The sequence below is a fragment of the Pygocentrus nattereri genome, chromosome 21 (assembly GCF_015220715.1).
Source record: "Pygocentrus nattereri isolate fPygNat1 chromosome 21, fPygNat1.pri, whole genome shotgun sequence".
Classification (NCBI taxonomy): domain Eukaryota; kingdom Metazoa; phylum Chordata; class Actinopteri; order Characiformes; family Serrasalmidae; genus Pygocentrus; species Pygocentrus nattereri.
Genome location: NC_051231.1, coordinates 33,852,553 through 33,880,048, shown reverse-complemented (window position 1 = coordinate 33,880,048; position 27,496 = coordinate 33,852,553). Strand labels below are relative to the sequence as shown.

At 42.7% G+C, this 27,496-nt stretch overlaps 3 protein-coding genes across 6 annotated transcripts in view; 1 reads left to right on the top strand and 2 right to left on the bottom strand.

Moving 5' to 3' along the window:
• Window positions 1–2,618, bottom strand: part of LOC108444090 (NCK-interacting protein with SH3 domain) — a 31,748-nt gene extending 29,130 nt beyond the window's left edge. The window contains exon 1 of the mRNA XM_037532395.1: window positions 2,156–2,618. Within this exon, the coding sequence (XP_037388292.1) occupies window positions 2,156–2,326 (171 nt within the window). The 5' untranslated portion in view covers window positions 2,327–2,618. The remainder of the gene's footprint in view (window positions 1–2,155) is intronic.
• Window positions 2,072–20,585, top strand: ndufaf3 (NADH:ubiquinone oxidoreductase complex assembly factor). 4 transcript variants are annotated; one of them, XR_005129290.1, is made up of 6 exons: window positions 3,240–3,909; window positions 5,310–5,505; window positions 6,308–6,374; window positions 6,866–6,966; window positions 7,806–7,982; window positions 20,569–20,585. XR_005129290.1 is itself a non-coding variant. In XM_037532398.1 (5 exons), exons 1-5 carry the CDS (start codon window positions 2,087–2,089, stop codon window positions 7,899–7,901), a joined length of 492 nt encoding a protein of 163 aa, XP_037388295.1. In that variant the 5' UTR covers window positions 2,072–2,086; the 3' UTR covers window positions 7,902–8,196. The 4 variants fall into 4 exon arrangements, 3 of the variants coding, with proteins under 3 accessions (XP_037388295.1, XP_017580560.1, XP_037388294.1); XM_037532398.1 differs by lacking the exons at window positions 3,240–3,909; window positions 20,569–20,585 and adding an exon at window positions 2,072–2,118 and having other exon boundaries at window positions 7,806–8,196; XM_017725071.2 differs by lacking the exon at window positions 20,569–20,585 and having other exon boundaries at window positions 7,806–8,196.
• On the bottom strand, window positions 13,372–27,363 carry zgc:112334 (uncharacterized protein LOC619199 homolog). The gene is made up of 12 exons (XM_017725070.2): window positions 27,281–27,363; window positions 26,610–26,812; window positions 23,975–24,082; window positions 22,863–22,959; window positions 20,723–20,857; window positions 19,429–19,627; window positions 17,891–18,022; window positions 16,801–16,900; window positions 16,488–16,659; window positions 15,529–15,673; window positions 15,282–15,336; window positions 13,372–14,507 (listed from the first exon to the last, which is right to left on the bottom strand). Exons 2-12 carry the CDS (start codon window positions 26,649–26,651, stop codon window positions 14,370–14,372), a joined length of 1,323 nt encoding a protein of 440 aa, XP_017580559.1. The 5' UTR covers window positions 26,652–26,812; window positions 27,281–27,363; the 3' UTR covers window positions 13,372–14,369.
• Between the last annotated feature and the right edge of the window lie 133 nt (window positions 27,364–27,496).

Genomic DNA, 27,496 nt, shown 5'->3' with positions numbered 1-27,496 from the left:
CCTTTAGCAAGGCACCTAACCTTCCCAGGTGCTGTGGATAGGGCTGCCCACTGCTCTGGGCAAGTGTGCTCACTGCCCCCTAGTGTGTGTGTGTGTTCACAAACACAGTGACAAATGGTTCTAAATGTAAATCTGTGTTTTGGTGCAGCAGAACGTCAGGCCAGCTTCCTAAGTGTGTTCTTGAGAAGGTCCTAATAAAAAGTCTTAGTCAGATTCATGTTGCGTTCTTAAAGCGCAGAACTGTTCTCACCGTTGTTCTCTGGAGTGTGTGTCGATTCTGTTCTCACCCAAGAACAACCCCCCAGAGAACACTGGTGAACGTCAGAATCTCGGTGAAAGCCATGTAAGTGGTTAGAGCGGCTGGTGAACGAGGCCCAGTCTGCTGGGTCCATCAGAATCTCGGTGAAAGCCATGTAAGCGGTTAGAGCGGCTGGTGAACGAGGCCCAGTCTGCTGGGACCATCAGAATCTCGGTGAAAGCCATGTAAGCGGTTAGTACGGCTGGTGAACGAGGCCCAGTCTGCTGGGACCATCAGAATCTCGGTGAAAGACATGTAAGCGGTTAGAGCGGCTGGTGAACGAGGCCCAGTCTGCTGGGACCATCAGAATCTCGGTGAAAGCCATGTAAGTGGTAAGAGCGGCTGCTGAACGAGGCCCAGTCTGCTGGGACCATCAGAATCTCGGTGAAAGACATGTAAGCGGTTAGAGCGGCTGGTGAACGAGGCCCAGTCTGCTGGGACCGTCAGAATCTTGGTGAAAGACATGTAAGCGGTTAGTACGGCTGGTGAACGAGGCCCAGTCTGCTGGGACCATCAGAATCTCGGTGAAAGACATGTAAGCGGTTAGAGCGGCTGGTGAACGAGGCCCAGTCTGCTGGGACCATCAGAATCTCGGTGAAAGCCATGTAAGCGGTTAGTACGGCTGGTGAACGAGGCCCAGTCTGCTGGGTCCATCAGAATCTCGGTGAAAGCCATGTAAGCGGTTAGTACGGCTGGTGAACGAGGCCCAGTCTGCTGGGACCATCAGAATCTCGGTGAAAGACATGTAAGCGGTTAGTACGGCTGGTGAACGAGGCCCAGTCTGCTGGGTCCATCAGAATCTCGGTGAAAGCCATGTAAGTGGTTAGAGCGGCTGGTGAACGAGGCCCAGTCTGCTGGGACCGTCAGAATCTCGGTGAAAGCCATGTAAGTGGTTAGAGCGGCTGGTGAACGAGGCCCAGTCTGCTGGGTCCATCAGAATCTCGGTGAAAGCCATGTAAGTGGTTAGAGCGGCTGGTGAACGAGGCCCAGTCTGCTGGGTCCGTCAGAATCTCGGTGAAAGCCATGTAAGCGGTTAGAGCGGCTGGTGAACGAGGCCCAGTCTGCTGGGACCGTCAGAATCTCGGTGAAAGCCATGTAAGCGGTTAGTACGGCTGGTGAACGAGGCCCAGTCTGCTGGGTCCATCAGAATCTCGGTGAAAGCCATGTAAGTGGTTAGAGCGGCTGGTGAACGAGGCCCAGTCTGCTGGGACCATCAGAATCTCTGTGAAAGACATGTAAGCGGTTAGTACGGCTGGTGAACGAGGCCCAGTCTGCTGGGACCATCAGAATCTCAAAGTGCTTAAATACAGAGAAACTCAGCCAGAGTCACTGCATCATCCCTGAATCCGCTCCAGCTTCATCTCTTACAGCCCAACGGAGCTCTGCCCTCTGATTGGTTAATTCGCTCTGGCCCCGCCCCCTCAGAAAAACAGAGGCCAGATGGCCCCTATTGGAGCGCCAACCTAATTCAATAATTCACACTTTCATTTTTTACCTTTAATCATCTACTCCTTTAACAGAGAGAGAGAGACAGACGGAGAGAGAGACAGACAGAGAGAGACAGACAGAGAGAGACAAACGGAGAGAGAGACAGAGAGAGACAGGCAGAGACGGATGGGGAGAGAGAGAGACAGAGACAGATGGGGAGAGAGAGACAGAGAGAGACAGACAGAGAGAGACAGACAGACAGACAGACAGACAGACAGACAGACAGACAGACAGACAGAGAGAGAGAGAGAGAGAGAGAGAGAGAGAGAGAGAGAGAACATGAAAGAAAGATAAAGACAGATGGATGAATTGCTGGATGGAGGTGGAGAGAGGTAGGTAGACAGACAGACAGCGGAGTGATACTCGTACCTGGATCTTCTCGATGTAGGAGGCGGGGATGTAGCCGGTCTCCCCGGAGCAGCAGCGGGACCCGAGCCACCAGTGCTGGTTGCTGCGCTCCAGGATCAGGAAGCTCTCCCCGGCCGAGAAGCGCAGAGAGTTCGGCTCTGAGGACTTAAAGGCGTACAGGGAGCGGTACATGGCTCTGCTTCACCCGGGCCAGCCCTAGCACTCTCTATAGCACTCTCTATAGCACTCCACACGACTCTCTATCACTCTGTCACTGCTCTCTGCTAATGTTCATTCCCTTCACTAACCGCGCACTCGCGCTCGGCTTTCTCCGTCACTCTGCAGCTCAGCTAAAGCCGCAACCGGCCCGCATCTCACGGCCGAACCGCCCGAGCCCGCAGGAAACGCTGGACGGAGAGCAACTTCTCGAAAGCCCGTAAACACAGCAGCGCTGTTCGAGTCCCGGAGTCGGTTCGTTTGAATCAAAACTTTTCAATAAGCCGGTCGAACCGATTCACAGAGACGAACTGTTTTACAGCATTTAATGGATGATATTGCCGTCACAGTCAAACCAAAATCATAAATCATAAAATCATCTTTTGACATTTCTGTGCGTTGAACACGGTCAACTTTTATTATTCTCCTAGATAAAATCATTAAACAAACGACACATTGCAGCACTCATAGCCACGAATCTACTGTCCTGCGGCATCGACACGAAGTTTACAGCCATGGTAGTCTCTAATAAAGTCACAGCAGCCAAATGCCACACAGGACCTGTGACTTAGCTCAAACTTTACCTCTAAATTCCGCTCTCCTGTGTTTCGCGGCTCCTTTCATGACCAGAAGCAGCGACTTTGTTCACTGAGCCAACTAACGACTTGAACGGATGTGAGACTGACTCGCGGAGCCGAATCCTGCTGTACGTGATTTGAGCTAAAATCGCTTAAAAGAGTTTATAAAGTCCCGCCGCGTCCGCCTGTTCAACCTCCAACCAACAGTTCAGCTACTCGGATGGTTGAAAAAGCCATAAAGCCAGACTGGACTCATTTTAATAACCATTACTTGCGGCGACGATAACAGCGCATGTATTTACTAACCGCGGCGGACGCCACGCAATAAAACGAATGAATGAATTAAACGTCGAGTCGAATGTTCGATTCATTGCTCAAAAGTATCGGCTCACCTAAACGAATCAGACGCAATCACACCCCCTTTCGCGTCCAGACGAGATGAATCGATCGCCGGAACATTTGAGCGTCAGCGAAATGCCTTTATTTTGCGGCGTGTGGTCGAAATGGCGTTTATTTCGGAGCAGCGTGTGAAGTTAACGCCCAAATAACGTGTTATTAACGTTTAGTTAATGTTTCTGTGTTTATTAGCATTTTATACGCGGTTTGTTGACCACAGCCAGCTTGGCTAACGATGTAGCGACTTAACATGTAGCGTAACGTTATTTCTACAGGGGCTGGACTGATTTCTGGTGTCTTTACGGGTTTATAAGAAAGCCTAATATATATTTCCAGTCTCGTTTAAAAGGCCAATGTTTAAAATCGATTCAAAATATTAGAAAATGTGCTGCCGCCGGATGTTTACAGCGGAAGTGTGTGCAGCGTGATAAGTGTCCGTCCTCAAACTGAGGCTAACGCCGCGTGTGCCCAGCCGGCTTAGCGCGTGGTTTCAGGAATGGCAGCGCCGGCTTGGAGTAGGTTGTTCCTCCGGGGGTCCGTCTCTGGTCTTCGGTTTGGACCAAGAACCCGTCCAGGGCTCTCAAGGTACTGTAATCCCTAATCGCTGCGCGCTGGGCGGGACGGTCCTGGTGTTTGGGTAAAGCTGCCGCGCACAGCGTGATGACCTCTGGTCAGAAGGAGAGGCCAGAGCACCAAACCACGACACTTCAGCACGTTTTACACACAAAGTCTCACGATATTTACATTTTCTGAGGTTTGACAGGTTTGAACAGACACAGCAGAGCCAACAGTGGCCTCAGGTCCAGTTACTCAGGGCTGACCTGCTCAGTTCACAGTGAGACATGCCGGTAATTCCCTCTAACTCGGGTCACAGAGAGATCCAGAGGGTTCGGGGTGAAACGGTTCAGACGTCTTTACAGTGGTGGTGATGGGAACCAGGCGTCGCCATGACTACAACACAGATATAGACACTTTATTTACCATCCAGAACCACCAGAGAACCTACACGAGTCTTCTGAGCTTATATGGAATGTTGATGATGGAAAACAGTGGAAAATCTGGAATACTGAGTTTTCTTTGGGGACTATTTTGCCGCACAGCGCCCTGCATGTCTCCCTCCACCATGAATGGAGTTGAAGTTCTCTAAACTCTCATAAAACAGCGTCTCAGTCATCAGGCAGTGAATTCAGAACCAGTTCATGTAGGAACTTTCTGTGAGGAGCTTTTAGAGGGACGTCTGGTTCCCATCACCACCACTGGGAACAGTTCTGACTCGGTGAGTTTATCTAGAACCGAGCGTTTCACACCAAACCGCTCAGAACCGTTCTGTTTACATCTGTTTACATCTGAACCAGTTAATTATGCAGAAAATCTGACAAATTGGAGGAATTCACTTGTAAGTCCTGACCATGTTGACAGTATGCTGAGAAAAACACATTGAGACATAATGTGTGATGTGATTTTTGATGTTTTATGATGGATCAGATAAATTAAAGGTTCCTAATAGAAGTGGGGCAATCGTGGGCTGGAGGTCAGGGATCCAGCCTCGTGACCGGAATGTCGCCGGTTCGATCCCCAGGGCCGACAGTCCATGAATGAGGTGACCTTGAGCAAGACACCTAACCCCCAACTGCTTCCCGGGCGCTGTGGGTAGGGCTGCACACTGCTCCGGGCAAGTGTGCTCACTGCCCTCTAGTGTGTGTGTGCTCACTAGTGTGTATGTGGTGTCTCACTTCACAGATGGGTTAAATGCGGAGGTGAAATTTCCCCGTTGTGGGATTAAAAAGGGTCTCTTAATCTTAATTTTTCAGCACCTGCTGTGCCGCACTCTAAAACATAAACCCAGTCATTTGAGTGTGGGTGTGTCAACAGCAAAAGGCCCACCCACTTTGCTCTGGTAGGCTGGATCCAGAAGCCTAGCTATGATCAATAAGAGTGGTTTCCATGAAAGACGCCAAGTTCTCTCATGATTTTGGTCCCTCCAGTCCCTTCTTAACTCGCGGCCACAGACTGGGTCCGACAGACGATGAGATGTACCAGAGGACGACGGTGACGGTGATGCAGAAGGAACCGGACAGTGGACCCACCATCGTCAGCTACAGCTCGAGAGGGTTCAACATCGACGGGAACAGAGTGATCGGACCGTGCGCCGTGGTGCCGCCGGCTATCCTGCAGTGGAACGTGAGGACAGACCTGTTGCTGATTCACAGCTACACACTCTCTGCTCATACTGGATGCCAGAATGTCAGATGGATCAGAACATTAATCAGATTTGTCCATTAAAGGGCCCATATAGCCCAAATTGTCTCTTTTTTTGGAATGAAAAAGAATAAACACTAAATTACTATGTAGTTCACAGTCCATAAGTAGGAATTTGAGCCCTATTGGAGCTGGATTAGTTTTACTAGTCTTTGGTGCTCTAACTGAATCCCATCACTCTGGGTTTGACGTCGTGGCTGTTTGTCGTGTTGCAAGTGACAAGAAAGGCGCTTTGAAATCCGATTAGAGCGTCCAGAGCGTCCAGAGCGTCCAGACCGAGACGCATCTGTACAAATCTGACTGGACTCGCATTTCAAACCGGCTCCAAATGTCATTTGGACTTGTATAAAAACAGATTTCATGTGTTTTTTACAGAAAGCCAAAAATCAGATTTGGGCAGGCAGCCTGAATAAGGTCTAATCACATTGTGATGTGGATCCAAACAGGACTACTTTCACTGAGGGAGCTCAGAATTCGATGGGTTATAGAAGGTAATTCACTCTGGAATTATTACTTACCGGACGTGTAAAAACTACAGACACTGCAGATTCATACTAGATTAAAATTGATAATCACTCAGATTACAGCACCTCCCAGATAAGACTAATCCGGCTCCATCAGGACTTGGCCTGGTTTGAATTTATCTGCTTTTTAAAGTGCAATAAAGCATCACTGTGACCAGTCACATGACCAGATGATAATCTGATTGATATTTCTGTCGCAGGTGGGCAGCTATAAAGACATCACAGTGGAGAGTTTGTCTCTGTTCTACCTGCTGGAGCCTCGTATAGGTAAGACCTCACACATGCTGATGTAGGCTAGATTAGGCCCCCCACTATGGATTACGTTAAGTCCAGTAATCTACTGATTGTTTTGTCAGTTATACGAGTTTTTAAGAAATGTAAGAAAAAGGACCAAACAATAAAAATAAGCTTAACTGAACAATAACTGACCATTCAGATCCTTTCAAAGATTCCAGAAGATCAACGAAAAAAAGGAAACCTTTCAAAAGACCCTGTTTACACCTGGGCACTTCATGCGCCTTGAGAAAATCCACATAAAATCTCTGCCGATGTAAAAACACCCATTTAAAACGGACTTAAATCTCATCACTCAAACCACTTCAGGAGGTCTGAGATGCATGTTGGTCAGGTTCAGGTTCCCATGACAAAGTCCTGAAAATGTCCCTGAATGACAGCCTGACCAGGCTGTAGGTCTCGGGGACCTCGTTTGAAAGGTCCTGTGTTCTCTAGGAGGATAACTGTTCTCTGTGTTTGTGTAGAGGTGCTGGTGTTGGGCACCGGAGCCCGTACGGAGCGTCTAGACCCCAACGTTCTCGCCTTCCTCCGGACGAAAGGCATCGCCGTGGAGGTTCAGGACACGGTGAGGATTCTGCTCACTGGGCAAAAAACTTTTACACACGCAAATTCATTCAGACAAATAATATGTTAAGCATACAAAGTGCTTCCATTACATTGGTCTTTTAATTACTTTTATTTTTTAATTTAAAGGAATAGATTCCCTTACTGTAAAAATGCTGCTCAGGAAAAAAAGTTTGGTGTCTTCAGTTTTAGCGCTGCATCTCTGAGGCTAATGTAAAGGAAGCTTATAGCATGGTTTAGAGACCACCTTTTTGGTCCTTTGGTCCAGAACGTGGTCCGAGGCACCTTTCACATCTGCTATTTTGGTTTCAACCAAACTGAAAAGTCTGAAGGTCTAGACCAAACGAGGTAGATGTGAAAGCACCCAGTGGTATCTTTACAGTGCTGGTGATGGGAACCAGGCGTCGCCATGACTACAACACAGGTATAGACTCTTTATTTACCATCCAGAACCACCAGAGAACCTACACGAGTCTTCTGAGCTTATATGGAATGTTGATGATGGAAAACAGTGGAAAATCTGGAATAATGAGTTTTCTTTGGGGACTATTTTGCCACACAGCGCCCTGCATGTCTCCCTCCACCATGAATGGAGTTGAAGTTCTCTAAACTCTCATGAAACAGCATCTCAGTCATCAGGCAGTGAATTCAGAACCAGTTCATGTAGGAACTTTCTGTGAGGAGCTTTTAGAGGGAGACGTCTGGTTCCCATCACCACCACTGTGAACGGTTCTGACTTGGTACGCTTATCTAGAACAGAGCGTTACACACCAAACCGCCCTGAACACCTTTCTGAGTAAATTCACCTTCAGAATATCTCCTTCTTTTTTTCTTCTGCAGCCAAATGCATGCGCCACATTTAACTTCCTGTCCAGCGAGAGGCGAATCACGGCAGCCGGTTTAATCCCGCCTCCATCGTCAGCGCTCACTGAGTGACATCGGATACACGCATCTGCTGGGCTACAGAGACTCGTGTGTGTGTGTGTGTGTGTGTGTGTGTGTGTGTGTGTGTGTGTGGTTTTCTCACTCAGAGACTGTGAATCACTGTGTGGATCTTCACACATCACAAAATCCCTGTTTAATCACTTATGAGTGACCGTCAAGCACTTACTGGACATTGTATTATAGTCCTGTACATAGTGAAGAACGGCAGCAGCTTCCTGTGGACACCTGTGAGTGTAAGTTTCTCCGTCTAACGGTTGTTATGTAATATAAAGTGTCTTTTTTTTAATAGTTGTGTGGCGAGACTCTATTTTCTCGACCCTCTGAGCAGAGCCATGAAGTATAAGATCCCTTTCACTCACATTTGGGACTTTGAACTGATCTTGGACACCCCATACCTTAATTATGTTTATTTTATTAAAATGAATGATGGAACGATTCAGTCGCTCCCGAGACAACCGCAGCGCTACCAATGTGTCAGTAGTGACTGTTTCACTGGTGACCATTTCAGCTCGTTTTGAGCTCAAAACTTTGGGACACATTTACCTCCAAACAACGGGATCGAACTGCTCACCGTGTGGCCAAGAGGGACAGGGATGCAGCCTCACTTCCTGCTCTAAAATGCAGGGGCGTGGCCAAAATAAGACTCCAGACGAAAACTCTGTTTCAGTAGTGACAGTAAAACGTTGGACAGCAGTTTTTAAATAATTTTATTTAAATAGTTTAAATAGTTTAAAAATTGAACTCATGATAAATCAAAAGCTTTCAACTGTAAAATAAAAAAGATCTTAAAAAAATACCAAAAAAAGGTGTAAATGTAGGGGTTACGGTTTAGGACAGACACCTCCGAAAGAAAGTACCCTATAAATGATGATTTCATATGTATTTAGCTTTGTACTGTCTCTATTAATGCCCAGACTTTAAATAGATCAGAAAGTAATCTATGTAAATATCTTCGACCTGAATACTTTATTTTTTTATTATTTTGGGAGCACAGTTTCAACTAATACAGTGGAGTAGTTCATATATACAGAATACATAATAATAAGGATGATGATAATAATAATAATAATAATAATAACAATAATAATAATTTGTATTTATATAGCACTTTTCATGCCAGTGGCAAAAAGTGCTTTACAGACAATTGATAAAATACAAGACATACAGCATATCATGTTTCCTAATGATGCCCAGAGGTAGCATGTACAAAGAGAAAAGCAAAGGCCCTAAGACTGAACCTTGAGGGACTCCACAAGAAATGCTTCTTTTTGATGAATGATTTCCCGCTGAAACCATAAACTGCCTATTACCTAAATATGATTTAAACCATTCTAAAACTGTGGCAGAGACGCCGACTCAGCGTTCAAGACGCTGGAGACGCCCTGTTGTATAGAAAAGTGTTGTGCATAATCCCAAGTCAAGGTGGAGGCCGCTGCCCTGCATTCACTGTCAGTAAGCCTTATTAATCTCTTTCTTTGCTGGCCAGTCACTCGACTCCATTCCTCTCTCTTTCTCTCTCTGTCTCACTCGCTCTGTATACACGGCAGTGGTATTCCCATTCTCCGTCCTTCCCAGGGCTTATCCGGGGGCCCATAATCCCTACAGAGTGAATCACTGAATCATTATAAATACCGCAAATCCTGTCTATTCTTCAGTTTCCTAGATGAGGCAGAACAAGAGCAGCACACGAGAGTCTTTATTACAGTCATTTAGTTCACAGTATTAATGCAGCAATAGTTAAATAAATGTACACAGTCACAAAACGTGTAAGGGTCTGACGATATTTCAGCATTATTGTGATAAGTTGCGTCACTATACCCAGTCAGCAAAATTTGTCATATTCATTGGCTTTGTTTTGACCCAGTATAAAGCTGGTTCCTCAGTCCAGAACTGGGCCACACACTGTAAAATGAGTAGAACTGATGGATGTGGCCCGAATCTGGCCCAGCTACATAGTTGGTCCACAATAGTCGGGCAAGAATTGGCCCACAAATGTAGACACAAGGCAAAACTGTACTCAGCTGCACACCATCTGGCCCGTTCTGGCCTGCATACCTAACATCTGCCCAGTAGTCAACCAACACTCGCGTGTAAAAGCCAGAATCGGCCCAGAACCGTCTCGGGGTACACTTTCCTGAGCATATTATGGATACTAAAGAACAGTGCCTGACTATATATTACATACATGAGCATAATTAGGCCGGTTTATTTGGATTTAGTGCAGTATAGTTGTAAGATTATTATTATTATTATTATTATTATTATTATTATTACAAACTACATATTGTAAAGTTTGCTTCTTTGGTTTTAGCACTGGAGCTACAAGGCTAATGTCGCTAACAAGAAATGGAAGCTTAGTGCACCAATTAGCCTGGTGCTATAACTGCATGTCTCCATCACCACACACTCACCTCAAACTGTGTGGAGGTGTTCAGCATCTCTTATAGACTTGATTATGTGGTTTCTGACTCCGTATGACTCACTGGTGGAAAGTTAGCAACAAGGCTAAAACTAAATAAGTGAACCAAATGTCTTGGCTGAGCGCCATATTTTGGTCAACTGTGTAAATCTGATTTTTTTTGCTATAAAGTGCTGTTATACACTCACTGGCCACTTTATTAGGTACTAGTTTAGTTGCTAGTAAAAGGCTGGACCCCCTTCTCGCTTCAGAACTGTCTTAATTCTTCGTGCCAGACTTTCAACAAGGTGTTGGAAACGTTCCTCAGAGATTCTGGTTGGTTATTTGAGTTCCTGTTGTCTTTCTATCATCTGGAACCAGTCTGCCCATTCTCCTCTGACCTCTCACATCAACAAGGCATTTTCGTCCACACAACTGACCGCTCACTGGATATTTCCTCTTTTTCGGACCGTTCTCTGTAAACCCTAGAGATGGTTGTGCGTGAAAATCCCAGCAGATCAGCAGTTTCTGAAATACTCAGACCAGCCCGTCTGGCACCAACAACCACGCCACGTTCAAAGCCCCTTAAATCCCCTTTCTTCCCCGTTCTGATGCTCGGTCTGCACTTCAGCAAGTCGTCTTGACCACCTCTACAGGCCTAAATGCAGTGAGTTGCTGCCATGTGATTGGCTGATTAGCTATTTGTGTCAACAAGCAACTGAACAGGTTCAACAAGCAAGTTCAGAGAGTTTAGTTTGTTGGTGTCTATCTTGTTGCTTATTGCAGATTTTGTTGAGCCAGTCAGGGTAACGATGTTGTGGAGATGTTAAGCCCTGAAGATGGACATCCACCTGCAGATTCAACACTAATCTAACAACTCAGATGCTCCTGAACAGCGTGACTAACTGGATCAGGTGTGTTAGATTAGGGTTGCAACTTTGCTCCACAGGAAGGTGAATCTCCATTAGCAGTTTGTCCATCCCTGCTGTTTGCATGGTATTTATACATCGGCTGTTTTACTTACACACGCGGGAACCGAGTAATTCAAAGCAAAACGTTCCAAAGTCAGTACCTTTTGTCCTGTTCATATCCCCCCATTTCCTATTTACTGGATCCTCTGCTTCCTAGTAGTTGTCTACTATTTAACTTCAGCTCTGTTATATACCAACACCAGCTGCTCAAATCGTGGCCTAAAACTGCCAAAGCATCAAAACTACTACAGTAGAATTATCATGGGGTGGTCAGCCTAACAATGTCAGGTCACTGTGCAGCAGTGTTAGTTTGCATGTAGCAATATTCATAGTTTCCTATTGACTTTGTACCACCTGCTACAAAATTATGACATATACACTATACTGCCAAAAGTACAACCCCAATCCCAATGAAGTTGGGACGTTGTGTAAAACATAAATAATAACAGAATACGATGATTTGCAAATCCTTTTCATCCTGTATTCAGTTGAACACACTACAAAGACGAGATATTTAATTTTCAAACAGATAAACTTTATTGTTTTTTGCAAATATTCACTCATTTTGAATTTGATGCCTGCAACATGTTCCAAAGAAGTTGGGACAGGGGCAACAAAAGACTGGGAAAGTTGAGGAATGCTCAAAAACACCTGTATGGAACATTCCACAGGTGAACAGGTTAATTGGAAACAGGTGAGTGTCATGATTGGGTATAAAGGGAGCATCCCTGAAAGGCTCAGTCGTTCACAAGCAGGGACGGGCGAGGTTCACCACTTAGTGAACAACTGCGTGAGCAAATAGTCCAACAGTTTAAGATCAACGTTTCTCAACGTGCAACTGCAGGGAATTTAGGGATTTCATCATCTACAGTCCATAATATCATCAAAAGATCCAGAGAATCTGGAGAAATCTCTGCAGGTAAGCGGCCAGGCAGGAAACACTGCCCGTGACCTTCGACCCCTCAGGGTTAGGGTTAGGGTTAAGAATGTGACCATTCTAAAACTAGGGTTAAGAATGGGATTCACTCAAGTTCATACGCGTGTGAATACTTGGGAATATAGTGTATTTCTAACATAATGTACTGGTCATGTCTCCTCTGACCTAATAGCATTAATGCTAGCTAACTTGGTAGAACTACAGTCTGAGTGCACCATGTTTAGCTGATGGCTAACACACTGGCTCTTAGCTTCTGTTTAAAGTGAGTCTTGGAGCTTAGAACCGTGTTGGTTTTGTCCTCTGAGATGAGTCTCAGGATTAAATCAGCCACGACTTCCTCATTCCTCAACCGATAAAATAAACCCCCAAACACAGGAAGAAGGACGGAGCGAATACTGGCTTCCTATTCGCCAGCTTCCTGTTCCAGTTTTCCTGTTCCACCTTAAATGATACAGCAGTTTCTGGTGCCTGAAGCTGCACAATTTAAGGTGGAACAGGAAATCTCGAGGAGGAAGCTGGCGAATTAGAATCTGACTTCAGCTCAGTGTAAGAAGGTGCTGATGTTGATCTACTATGAACATCTACATGGATTAAGGAACGCTGTAACTTACCCAGCTACAAAGCTTTAACCATCACTGTCAATAAATAACTACTACATCGTTAAGACCCTCTGAATAGACCATTCAATGAAATAAGCTTCATATAAAACCAGAGGAGACAACCACATCATCAGGTTCTCTGAGCTTCACCAAACACCACATAGACATGAGCCTGGATCACTGCGTTCCCTCCGTTATATAACCCTATCCCACTTTCTCAGAGCGATATTCCTGAAACAGTGTCATTTTGACAGTATCTCTCTTAAACTGCTGCTCTGTAATGCCACTGAATGCAGTCCAGCAGAGATGCTGACCCGCCATTGACCTGCCTGGCTGGATCCAACCCGGCATCTAGGTTTGTGTATCTATGGCTGCAACGTTCATGATCTTTAGCGTCTCAAAACTTTCTGGTCAGTTATAGTCCAGCCAGCTACTGCGTCCGCATGAAGCAAATCCCATTTACAAGTAGAGAACCGGCTCTTCACTACTGTTGACGGTGTGAGCAGCTGTGGATCTGGTGATTTGGTGGAACATGCCAAGAGAACACAATCCTGACTTTCTGGTTTTTGGGGATATTTTATTTAGATTTTAAAGGTTATAAACACAACACAAATAACAAAAGCAAATGAGAACATACACTGTCGTACATTTATACGGGGGGAAAAAAGGAAAGGAGATACGAGAGTTTCAATTATATTTATTTATGCCTGTGTACATTCTGTCTGGTCCAGTGGAATGTCCTTAATGTAATCAATAAATGGTTGCCAGGTCTTATAAAATACTTTACTTTTATTATTTCATTGATAGGTTATTTTTTCTAAGGGTATACAACTCTTGATTTCAGAAAGCCACATCCCAAAAGGAATTTGAGCTGACTGAATCAGATAGTGAGTAGCGTCATTTCTATGAGCTGTTGATTTCTGAAATCTGCATTAGTAAAGTTTCCCAGAAGACAATTTCCTGGGTCTACTGGAAAGGCCTTTTCATTAATCTCTGATATTGTATTGCAGACTTTTTGCCAGAAATCAATCACTTTAGGACATGTCTGGGTGCAATACTGCTCCCTCAGCAGAGCCACATCTAAAACGGAGGGGTGAAATGTTGGGGTTAAATCTACGCAATTTAGATGAGGTAACATAAAGCTGGTGAATAAAATTATACTGGATTAATCTATATCATAATCCCGACTTTCTGAGTAGGAATTCCTAGTCAAGTCGGAGGTGGGAAATTTAGCAGGGTCTTAACTTCTAGCCCACTCAAATGGACTTGGAAGTGGGAATTGCTTCCTAGCTTCTAGCCAACACCCAGCAGCTGCAACCTTTTTGTGTCCTTTAAGGTATCTTTGCTGAACCCTGTCCCCATTTTTAGTGCTTTTAAAATTCAGGACATGCCTCCATTTCTTTGCTGTTTTCTCAAGGCTGCTGAGTTAGTAATTATTTAATTAATGAATTACCCGATTCCTGTTACTCTCCATTGCGTAATAAGGAAAATGGCCAGTGTGTAAAATAAGGTGAATCGGTTGCCTTTGGACGATGTTGCTGTTTGTGAACGCGTTTAATCATCGGCCTCGCTGTCTCTCTGGAAATCCTCAAAGCTGAACTCTGCCCCCGTCATGTGACGAAACAGATCCTTAATGTCCTCACACTCCGTCTCGGAGTGCGTGGTGGCGTCGTACGAACGAGACACGAAGATCTAAGCCGAGAGAAGGCAAAGCAAAACTTTACACGCTGCTACGCAACTATGCAAATTCGATTTTTTCATAGAATTGTTCTTTTTAAGCTGCACTATGTAAGATTTCTTGTTGTTAAAACTGAAAAAAGTGTTACTGAGTGAGGAGATTATAAACAGGCTAAAATACGGTGCTGCTGCTGCGAGTCGCCCTGAAAAGCCTGAAATAATCACTTAAAACTCAGAGGCGTCAAGTTTTTTACACCACGTCGTACGTCTTTACGTATTAATGTCACGCCTAGACTCAAAAAGAAGGTCCGGCTCGATGTTTCGGCCTCAAATGACCTCAGAATTAACATCATAGTGATGAAGATGTGACGACAGTAGTAGATCATTCACTCACATCCTTTTGTATGCTGTGTGCAGTTACACATTTCCACCAGAGAGGTCTCCAAATCCCCAAATCCTACACAGTGCAGCTTTAAAGATGCACAAAGTGTTTATCATCGCTGTCACAACAAAACCTCTCCATTTTTGTTGATTCTTTAGATACATAAAGAGATTTTTTCATTTTTAAGTCAAATTTATAGTACAGAATTTGAAAGTAACCAACTGATATTCACATTCTGTCAAAAAACGCAAAGAATTGACCAACAGAAACATCACGAAATTATCTGGAATGACATGTTTCCACACTAACTTACATTACCAACACTTTTTCCTGTTGGAGATACAAGGTTTTCGCCCGACAGAGACGTTATATTGGACAGTGTTTTAGAGAGACACTCAGAAAAATACCTGACTTCGCCTTCCATCATCTGTGGGCACCATCAGGTCAGTAATGGAGATAAACCTGCAGAACAGTGAGGCAGTTTCAGTTATAATAATCCCTGACTGCACAGTGCTGTGACCCTACACAGAGAACAAGCTCACATGTTTAATGAAACAGTTACTGCATTTGATAATGTGTCACATGATCTCCTTAATCACTAGATTCATTATATACATCACATCTTATACAGTATAAACAGTTTATTATTTGTACTTCTGCATGATGGGCTCCAGCAGAGCCAGGCCCGTCTGCACTTCTTTCTCTGGGTTACTGGTCTCCACATTCGTACTGACCACAGCGATGTACTTCCCTTCTGGAGCTACGTTATGACCAAAGGAGACCATACACACATAGATGTCTGGAAAATGAAGGATAAAAAGAATACAGTATGACATTGTGTTCATAATAATCCACAATACAGAATGCCTTGTAATGCAACTGATAAGTATTATTCAGCACCCACTACGAATTATTCAGTATCTACTATGAATTATTCAGTACCCACTATGAATTATTCAGTACCCACTATGAATTATTCAGTATCCACTATGAATTATTCACTATCTGCTATTAATTATTCAGTTTCTACTATGAATTATTCAGTATCCACTATGAATTATTCAGTATCTACCACAAATTATTCAGTATCTACTATGAATTATTCAGTTTCTACTATGAATTATTCAGTACCCACTATTAATTATTCAGTATCCACTATGAATTATTCAGTACCCACTCTTAATTATTCAGTATCCACTATGAATTTTTCAGTATCTGCTATTAATTATTCAGTATCTATCACAAATTATTCAGTATCTACTATGAATTATTCAATATCTACTTTGAAATATTCTGTTTCTACTATGAATTATTCAGCATCTACTCTGACATATTCAGTAATCAATTTGAAATATCCAGTACATGCTGTAAATTCTTCTGTAACTACTGTGATTTAATCAGCATCTACTCTGAATTATTCAGTATCTGTTATTAATTATTCAGTTTCTACTATGAATTATTCAGTATCTACTATGAATTATTCAGTCATCACTATGAATTATCGAGTATCTATAAAAGTAGGCTTTGTAGTTATGAGGATAAGAAATCGAAATGTGAGGTAAATCTAATGTTTTTTAGACGTTATCCATCCTGAATGAAATTCCTCCTCGTACCTGATTTCCGCTGGACCTGTGTATGTGGGATGATGATGTGGCAGGATTTGGCATCATGAGTGTTTCTGATTGGATGGTTCAGAAGGCAGATGACCCTGATGACCCGCCCCACTTTCCTGACCCGGCCTGGGGCGTAGCTGGGGTCACACAGCAGCTGCTTACAGCGGAACACCTGCACACAATCAATCAGGACGAATGACAATCGAACAGTGTCAACAGTGAACATCACCCCAATCACACGTCACTTCAACTCTTCCACGACTGTAACTGTTAAATATTTGGCTGTGAGTGAAACGTTGTTTTCCATCCTCACCTCTCCATGAGACTTCACCCCCACCACTCTGCCACTCTCGATGATGATGTCATCCACCTTTCGGTTCTGCAAGTATTTACCTCCATTCTGAGAACTCAACCTGCAGCGGAAACACAGACGACACCGCAGCTAAATGGCCTCCACTGACCCTTTGAAGTGACGCTGTCACTGACTGTGAAACAGGAGATCTGGGAACTGACCATTTAAAAAAAAAACACCCACCTGTAATAATTTACCACTTTCATTTCCAGTCAAACCAGCCATTAACAAGTTCCATATTTTCCAGCAATTTAACAGAAATTTACCCAGGAGCCTCAACAGCTCACTCTACTCTCCACTGTGAGGGTCAGTGAGCCTCTCCCTTCATTCCAGCTTCCGTTCTTCTCAGGAGCCTCACTTTCAGCTCCTCAGAGAACCTGCAGACACGCCTCCAAAGCTCAGTCTGAGAAGCTGGTTGATGATCAAACCCATTCAATGGTGCTGAGGTCTGGACTCTGGGGCGGTCAGTCCATCGTCCAGCTTCTTTGTTTGATGCGTCCGTCTCCTTTTCAGTGAGGTTCTTCTTGAACAGCTACACGTCCTTTCAGACCCACAGCGCTGAGTGGTCTTCTCACAGTGGAAGGATGGACAGAAACACCTGTGGATGTTTTCAGATCTGAAGCAGCTTGATCTTCTCCTCTCCTAGCTTTAGGTGATGTTTATCTGATGGGGGTGGTTTTGGGGTTGACCAGCTCTTCCAGGTGGTTGTTAGGAGGCACATTTTCTCTGGAGTGTTTAATATAATCAGTTTTTAAACTTGTTTTACTTTGACTTTCCTCATGCAACTGGATTATCTATAACTATTCTCCTCAGAAATAATTCCTGAAAAATGAAAACTTAATTGCTGTTTTGACTGGAAATTAAATGACTTTTGCCAGCGCTGCATATTATTGTATGAGTTTGTCTACACATTCTGTTGCTAACAGACTGTTACAGTCTGTTATTGTAGTTTTTAAATTTTAGTCCTTGTCCATACTATATTAAACTGTTACATCAGTGAGGTTATTTCCTTGGTGAAGCCCCTTTAAATAAAGAATAATTGATGCACTACCTGGCGAAGCCTTGTGGTAGCTCCCCCAGGCCGTAGAGGGGATAGAGGTATGGACTGTGGTCATAACGAGCCAAAGAGTCCGAGTACAGTTTGATCCGCTTTAAGGTCTGCAGGCATGGCTGGTCCAGATAACTACAGAGAAGCATAGAGAGATTACTGTCATGCAGATTCAGCTAAGAAAACTCTTAGTACATATACATACTTGTATACTACATATCACTGCTGTCGGAAAAAACCTTGTATCTCCATTCTTCAGTTTTTTGACATCATTTGAAAATGTCTGTTGTTCTTTACATTGTATGTCAATTTCATGATGAATGGACCAAAAGAAATGGCCCAAAATTATTTTTGGTTATGGCTAATTCTGATTCTATTGACTTACATTAAAAGTATGTTTTTACTTTATGTATACAAATATATATATATATATATATATATATATATATATATATATATATATATACATAAATACATACAGTGTATATATATATATATATAAATACAAATATGTATATATACATATTTGTTATATATTAATCAGAGATACGAAGTTTTGTTCTGACAGCAGCAATATATATATATTTGTATTTATGTATATATACATATTTGTATACATAAAGTAAAAACATACTATTAATGTAAGTCAATAGAATCAGAATTTGCCAAAACCAAAAATAATTTTGGGCCATTTCTTTTAAAAGTAAGGTAAAAGAGGTCAGCGGAAAATGGCCAGACTGGTTCAGGCTAAAAGAAAGGCTACAGTAACCCAGATGACCACTCTGTACAATTGTGCGGAGCAGAAACGCATCTCAGGAAGCACAACATGCCAAACCCTGAGGTGGATTGGCTACAACAGCAGAAGACCATGTCGGGTTCCACTTCTGTCTGCCAAGAACAAAAAGCTGAGGCTGCAGTGGAAATAGGCTCACCAAAACAGGACAGTTGAAGATGGGAAAAACGTAGCCTGGTGTGATGAATCCTGAATTCTGTTGAGGCTCACAGATGGTAGGGTCAGAATTTAGTGCCAACAGCATGAATCCATGGACCTGCCTTGTGTCAGCAGTCCAGGCTGGTGGAGGCACTGAGGTGGGGAATGTTTTCTTGCCACACTTTGGACCCTTTAATATCAGTCAATCACTTCTTGAAAGGAACAGCCTATTTGAGTATTGTTGCTGACCATGTGCATCCCTCCATGGCCACAATTTACCTTCTTCTAATGGCTAAAAGCAAAAGTAGCTCAAATGGTTTCATCAACACAACAATGAGCTCAGTGTTCTTTTATGGCCTTCCCAATCACCAGATCTGAATCCAAAAAGGGTGACTACTGATTGGGTAGTACGGGAGATTCTCGAAAAAATCTGCAGGAATTGCATGATGCAGGACCAGAATCTCAAAGAAACGTTCCCAACAGCTTGGGAATCCATGGCATGAAGAGCTGAGGATGTTTTGAGAGCTGTTTTTGAGGCCCTACCCAGAATTAGCATACAGTGCTCAGTGAGTGTAATATATGCTGGGCTTATTGTGCTGTGTATACTAACTCGTCACCGCTCTGCAGGGCCAGTGCGTGCCCCGTAAACTCCACTGCATCCGTTCCCAGGTCAAAGTGCCTGAACACGTCCCTCATGGTCGTTCTGTTGGGGTCCATGTCCAGGAAGGTCCGCGGGTCGTGCTCGTCAAAGTTCAGAACAAACAGCAAAAGTTTCCGGAAACGGCGCTTATCAAACATACCCATCAAATCTGCAAAAACAGGACAACGGGGGCAGATTTACCTAGCCAAAGACCACCCTCCACACCCACCAACTAACTCAAACAATGCTTGGCCTACTTACAAGAACTTTTATTAGTTGTTTGTGAATCAGCAGAGCAGCAGATGCCTAGGCTAGCACTGACCATGCCAAAAAAAATCAACATGACTGCCAGTTCATGTTTTTTAAATATATTCTTAGAAATAAAGGTACAAAACCATCTCTGGGTCAATGCCCCTCTAACTGGGGTGGGACCCTCAAGCCTCCATCTCAGTGCCTTTAGTCAGGGAACATAACGGAACCATAATCCACTGAAATGATCTGTTCTAAGCTGGACTGACTCCACACATCCCGCCTCGCCTCGCCTCCAGGCTTTTACTCTACTGCTCGGTTTTAAAACATTCGGTTATGAAAAGGAACAAATACCAACTTTTCACCTGGAGGACCTGATTCAAGGTTCACAATCAGACCTTAGAACCACTGTAGAACCTTTTGAGGGAACATTTACACTGTTTGTACCTTGATGAAGGAAAAATGTTCCTGCACAGAACCTTCAGTTTTGAGAGTGTAGGTTACTGAACGTCAGTACAGTCTGAATATGGCAGCTGCCTGTTTATTACTGTCCCTTCTTGTTTGTCAAATCTAATGAGAAAATTATAATCGAGACTTTTTGGCTTATTTAAAAAGGCAGTAATTGATTTGCAATTGAAAACATGATGAAATGAGAAAGTCACTGTCTGACTTATTTGCTTTTACTTTTATGCAATTTTTTTGTCATTTTTATATGAGTTGGTAGTCATCCCCTCTGAGTGTCTCTGTTCACATCTCAGTGATTAACTTATGCAGATATTTAGAAAAACTCTGTGGGATTCCCGACAGCTGGGATAGGCTGCAGCACCCCCGCGACCCAGAAGGAGCAGCGGCTTAAAAGAGTGTGTGTGTGTGTGTGTGTGTGTGTGTGTGTGTGGGATTCCCGTTTGACAGCTGTCAGGTCACACCTGCTCTGTTAATGCAGTTTATTTTAGGCCTCTTTGTTATTTTCCAATAGAAAGAAGCAATAAAAATATACTCCACAGGTGAATGTTACCTGAAGCCTGTGTGTCTGCCTCAGTGACGGGGACTTTGTGGATTTTTCCAGCTTGGTACACGTAACTGCCCTCCACCACTTTAAAATCCAGGTAGCGCGTCACCTCTGTGTACAGCAGCATCTTCACCAGCTGCCCTGTAACATATAACAACAAAACACAGTGAATCACCAGGATACCCATAAACTGCCTAGCCAGGCTCCGCCCACAAATGTCTTCTTTCATAGCTAACTCACTTTAAATGTAGGTATTGTGATATAAACTGAGTCTGTTCTACAGTTTCTCATTAGGCTGAATGAATAACCGACTCTAAATGTAGGTATTGTGATATAAACCGAGTCCGTTCTACAGTTTCTCGTTAGGCTGAATGAATAACCGACTCTAAATGTAGGTATTGTGATATAAACCGAGTCCGTTCTACAGTTTCTCATTAGGCTGAATGAATAATCGACTCTAAATGTAGGTATTGTGATATAAACCGAGTCCGTTCTACAGTTTCTCATTAGACTGAATGAATAACCGACTCTAAATGTAGGTATTGTGATATAAACCGAGTCCGTTCTACAGTTTCTCGTTAGGCTGAATGAATAACCGACTCTAAATGTAGGTATTGTGATATAAACCGAGTCCGTTCTACAGTTTCTCGTTAGGCTGAATGAATAACCGACTCTAAATGTAGGTATTGTGATATAAACCGAGTCCGTTCTACAGTTTCTCATTAGACTGAATGAATAACCGGCTCTAAATGTAGGTATTGTGATATAAACCGAGTCTGTTCTACAGTTTCTCGTTAGGCTGAATGAATAACCGACTCTAAATGTAGGTATTGTGATATAAACCGAGTCCGTTCTACAGTTTCTCATTAGACTGAATGAATAACCGACTCTAAATGTAGGTATTGTGATATAAACCGAGTCCGTTCTACAGTTTCTCATTAGACTGAATGAATAACCTGCTCTAAATGTAGGTATTGTGATATAAACCGAGTCTGTTCTACAGTTTCTCATTAGGCTGAATGAATAACCGGCTCTAAATGTAGGTATTGTGATATAAACCGAGTCCGTTCTACAGTTTCTCGTTAGGCTGAATGAATAACCGACTCTAAATGTAGGTATTGTGATATAAACCGAGTCCGTTCTACAGTTTCTCATTAGACTGAATGAATAACCGACTCTAAATGTAGGTATTGTGATATAAACCGAGTCCGTTCTACAGTTTCTCATTAGACTGAATGAATAACCGACTCTAAATGTAGGTATTGTGATATAAACCGAGTCCGTTCTACAGTTTCTCATTAGACTGAATGAATAACCGACTCTAAATGTAGGTATTGTGATATAAACCGAGTCCGTTCTACAGTTTCTCATTAGACTGAATGAATAACCGACTCTAAATGTAGGTATTGTGATATAAACCGAGTCCGTTCTACAGTTTCTCATTAGACTGAATGAATAACCGGCTCTAAATGTAGGTATTGTGATATAAACCGAGTCTGTTCTACAGTTTCTCATTAGACTGAATGAATAACCGACTCTAAATGTAGGTATTGTGATATAAACCGAGTCCGTTCTACAGTTTCTCATTAGACTGAATGAATAACCGACTCTAAATGTAGGTATTGTGATATAAACCGAGTCCGTTCTACAGTTTCTCATTAGGCTGAATGAATAACCGACTCTAAATGTAGGTATTGTGATATAAACCGAGTCCGTTCTACAGTTTCTCGTTAGGCTGAATGAATAACCGACTCTAAATGTAGGTATTGTGATATAAACCGAGTCTGTTCTACAGTTTCTCATTAGACTGAATGAATAACCGACTCTAAATGTAGGTACTGTGATATAAACCGAGTCTGTTCTACAGTTTCTCATTAGGCTGAATGAATAACCGACTCTAAATGTAGGTATTGTGATATAAACCGAGTCTGTTCTACAGTTTCTCATTAGACTGAATGAATAACCGGCTCTAAATGTAGGTATTGTGATATAAACCGAGTCTGTTCTACAGTTTCTCATTAGGCTGAATGAATAACCGACTCTAAATGTAGGTATTGTGATATAAACCGAGTCTGTTCTACAGTTTCTCATTAGGCTGAATGAATAACCGACTCTAAATGTAGGTAATAGCATGGTGGCTGCTCACCATTGGACAACAGAAATTTAGGGATGAGGTCAATGGTCCATTCTTTACCCTGCCCCATTCCTTTAGGAGGTCCTGGAACTTGGAACCTCTTATAGAGCTGTTCAACAGAAAAACATGGCTGAAAACACCAAATAACAGTCATCCTGAAGCCTCAATTGTGTCCATACTTTAGTCCATGTTTATAGAGAACAGGGAGTCACACAGAGTCAGAAACCACATAATCAAGACTATTAGAGATACTGAACTCCAACGCTAAAACTAAAGGCACACATGACTCGGCTGATCGACTAGAAAAAGACGAGAATCTGACTTTTCATCAAAGTATCACTATTGAGTGTGTGTGTGTGTGTACCAGGTTTACACCACTTTGTTGGGACCAAAGCTAGTTTATACACTCATGTTGTAGAGACCTTTCAACGTGAGTGTATAAACAAAATGGTCCCCGGAATATAGCATAAACCTGATAGACAAATTCATTGTGACAACTAAAACATGTTTATACACTCATGTTTTCTGGACCATTCTTTCTTGTGGGGACCAAAAGCTGTTCCCCACAACGTAGGTGTACATGCAAGATTTGGTTCCCACAATGTGACATATATGTGGTACACACATATTGTGAGTACCAAAACTTGTTCATACACTCATATGGTGGGGACCTTTCATTCTTGTGAAGATTACAAGCTGGTCCCCACATAGTGAGTGTATAAACAAGTTTTGGTCCTCACAAGGTGGCAAAAAAGTGGTACACACATGTATGGAGCTTTTTCCTTGTGGGGACAACAAGCTGGTCTCCACCACATAAATTAAATATTAAGATGAAGATATGTTCAAACCTGGTACATACACACATTGTGAGGGCCAAAACATGTTTAAACACTCACGCTGTGGGGACCTTTCTTCCTTGTGGGGACCACAAGCTGCTCCCCAACAAATAAATTGAATTTTAAGGTGAAGGCAAGTTTTATGGTTAAGATAAGGTTAAGGTTAGGGTTAACATTAGGGTTAGGCTGGTAGTAGTTCTGGTTAAAGTTTGGGTAAGTCCATAGGAAATGGAAGTCTGTGTAATGTCCCCACAATTCACAGAAACAAATGTGTGTGAGTGTGCAGACCTCTTCTAGAGGTGATATGGAGGCGCCCTCTCCTCCATAGTGTGGGTTCTGATCAATGTGAAGAACTTTCTTTCCACAGATGGAAAGCAGGCCGGAGAGGATGCATTCCTGTGGAGACCGACAGTGAAAGGGTTTTGACTTTCACACTGAGATCAAGCGCAGAATCACAATATAACACCAAAACAACACTAAACACTCTAATCCTGCAATAACATCTCCAAGTGTCAACTACGCTCTTACAAAAGATGGTTCCTCAAGAGTTCTTTAGTAAAGGCAATGGTTCTATTTAGAACCGTCACTGCAAACACAGTTCCGTTGTGACAACGTTGTGACAGCCTATTGTATTGGTGCCCACAGCGTCATCACAACTTTGAAATGTAACTCATCAGAAAGTTGGGACAATGTTAACTGACAACATTGTGACAACGCTGTGACAACGTTGCTCAGACAAAGTAAACAGCACCATCTTTAGAAAACATTGTGACAACATTGTGCCAACATTGTGACAGCCTACTGTATTGGTGCCCACAACATCATCACAACTTTGAAATGTAACTTGTCAGAAAGTTGTGACAATGTTAACTGACAACTTTGTGACAACGTTGTGATAACGTTGTGATAACGCTGCGATAATGTTGCAATAACGTTGCTCAGACAAAAGTACAAAGTACTTTTGACAACGTGACAACATTGTGTGTTTGCTGAGTTTTATATAGAACCACTGCATGCTTAAATGGTTCTTTGCATGGTGACATGGTTCTTCAGACTGATGAAGAATCTGTTGTATATGGTTCCTCATAGAACCTTTTTGAAAATGGTTCTACATAGCACCAAAAGGGTTCTACCAGTGTTACATGCCTGACATTGTACTAATAGAAGAGCCCTTTTTGGTGCTATACAGAACCATTATGTACTTCAACGGTTCATTGCACAGTGAAATGGTTCTTCAGATTGGTAGAGGATGTGTCATATCATTTTGAAAATGGTTCTATATAGCACCAAAAATGGTTCTGCTATTGTTAACGATGTCAGGCTTGTAACAATAACAGAAGAACCCTTTCTGGTGCTACTCTCTTTAAAAAGATGGTCCTTTAAGGGAGCTTTAATAAAGGAGAATTCAGAACCGCAAACACTCAAAGAACCATTTATATGCTTTATTGGTTCTTTGAAAGATGAAAGCGTTCTTCAGATTGACGGAGAACGTGTTGTGTGGTTCTACATAGCACCAAAAAGGGTTCTTCTATTGGTACGATGTCAGGCTGGTTACAACAGAATAACTGTTTATAGGGCTATATAGAACCACTTTCATAAAGGTGCTATAGAGAACCATATACAGCACATTCTCCATCAATGCATATATATATATATATATCATCCAGCTTCAGTCACTGCACCTGCAGTGTGAGTGAGGAGGATTAGAGTTAATCCCCCTACAGACGGCGGGGGGTCTATAACAGCTCAGCTCCACTGCTTTATTACAGTCTGTGTCAGTTTTAATAAGCACCCCCCCCCCCCACGGAGACACACTCGCTTTAGCCTATAGGAGATGAATCCCAGACAGACTCAATTTAGCACTTTAGGACTTTTACCAGACTTGAGAAATGTAAAATAAATTATAAATCAAATGATTTAATAGAAGGGAAGCTTTCAGCTTTGCTTTAGTCATTATAATAAAACCCAGAATGTAAAACCCATAAAAATGATTCCATTATATTTGTGAGATTAATTTGTTTTCATGCATTACATGTATTTTTCAAAATAAGAGTCTGTATCATTTAAAAATATATAGATGTGAATATTTAAGTATATAACGTGCCTGTTGTTCTTTACATTTTGTGTAAATTTCATGATGAATGGACCAAATGAAACTTCCAAATGACTTGGAAAGACGTCTGGTTCCATTGACTTACATTAAAAGTAAAGTAGGTTTTTTGCTTGTGCTGTAAAGTTACAATTTGGAGATAAGAGCAACACAAGTAGACATAAAAGAAATATATTTGGAATTTATTATATATTTCACTGTTGTCGGAACAAAACCTCGTATCTCCACAATGGTAACTTTACATGAGAAGTAAAAAACATACTGTACTTTTAATGATACGTCGGTGGAACCAGAATTTTCTGGTTTTCTCATTTCTTTTGGTCCATTCATCATGAAATTTATACACAATGTAAAGGCCAAACGGCAATTTCAAATTATTTATATATGTATGTATATAAACTTTAACATGGTGTATAAATTTCATGATAAACAAACAAAAAGAAACGTCCCGAATTGACGTGAAAAGATGTCTGGTTCCATTGACTTACATTAAAAATAAAGTATGTTTTTCTTTCTCCTGTAAAGTCACCATTTTCGCAAATACGAGGTTTTGACCCGACAGCAGCGATATGTATGTATATACGTCTGAAATGGTATTTTGAAGCAGTAACTTTTCATGAGAGGATAGAAAAAAAGGTTCTTAACTTTGTAGGTACTTTATTTAATGTTCTGAGATTTCTAGACCGTTTTCTATATTGACCTGTTCATCACGGAATGTTTATACAATCTGGTGTTTCTAAATTGTGCAAAAAAGGAAGAAAAATAATTGGAAAAACAAAAATATGAAGCTGGAGGTACTAATAGAAATCTTACCTTAAGTCCAGTGCCCAGCACAACAACATCAAACTCTGCCATGCTGACTGGAAGCCTGCTTCGGCTCTCCGATGGCTAAACTCAGAGAGGCTCAGCCTGGTCGGCCTGGTCAGTGTGGTCAGCCTGGTCAGTGTGGTTCAGGTGTGTGCGCGTGTACGTGCACACACGCCTGTCATCTTCTCCAGATAAACACTGTATGATCCCTTTAAGACATAATCCTCTCAGTCAGCCTGAAGCTGTCAGAGAGCTGATGTGCTTTAAGAAGAGTGGTGATATCAGAGGCTTTAATAAAACAGCCTGCAAGCCTTCAGGGTCAGGGGCAGTGGTGTGTTAGTGTGTGTTGTGCTGGTGCGAGTGGATCAGACACAGCAGGAGTTTGTAAACACCTCAGTGTCGCTGTTGGACTGAGAACCAAATACATCTAGCCTCTAGGAGGACTAGAGGATGACCAACACAGACCGTGCAGCAGCAGATGAGCTGTCGTCTCTGACTTTACATCTACAAGGTGGACTGACGAGGTAGGAGTGTCTAATAGAGTGGACAGTGAGTGGACACAGTGTTTAAAAACTCCAGCAGCACTGCTGTGTCTGATCCACTCACATCAGCACAACACACTACCACCTCCTCAGTGTCACTGCAGTGCTGAGAATGATCCACCACCCAAATAGTACCTGCTCTGTGGGGGTCCATGGGGGTCCCGATCGTTGAAGAACAGTGAAACAGAGCATGCAGAGCAACAGATGGACTACAGTCTGTGCTCCGTGGTCAGTGGAGCTGAAAGAATGAATAGCGAATGTGGAAATTAATGTTATGGCTGCTCGCTGTATATGGTATGTAGAGGAACTACATTTCCCAGCATGCCCAGCGCGAGCCAAACGTATGTCGTT

Coding starts and splice junctions, on each gene's coding strand:
- ndufaf3 (XM_017725071.2), top strand. CDS start 3,821: ATGGCAGCGCCGGCTTGGAGTAGGTTGTTCCTCCGGGGGTCCGTCTCT. Junction 5,506..6,307: donor CGGCTATCCTGCAGTGGAAC/GTGAGGACAGAC, acceptor TTTCTGTCGCAG/GTGGGCAGCTATAAAGACAT. Junction 6,967..7,805: donor CCGTGGAGGTTCAGGACACG/GTGAGGATTCTG, acceptor TTTCTTCTGCAG/CCAAATGCATGCGCCACATT.
- zgc:112334 (XM_017725070.2), bottom strand. CDS start 26,651: ATGGCAGAGTTTGATGTTGTTGTGCTGGGCACTGGACTTAAG. Junction 16,901..17,890: donor CTACCACAAGGCTTCGCCAG/GTAGTGCATCAA, acceptor TTTCCGCTGCAG/GTTGAGTTCTCAGAATGGAG. Junction 15,674..16,487: donor ACAGGTCCAGCGGAAATCAG/GTACGAGGAGGA, acceptor TTCATTTTCCAG/ACATCTATGTGTGTATGGTC.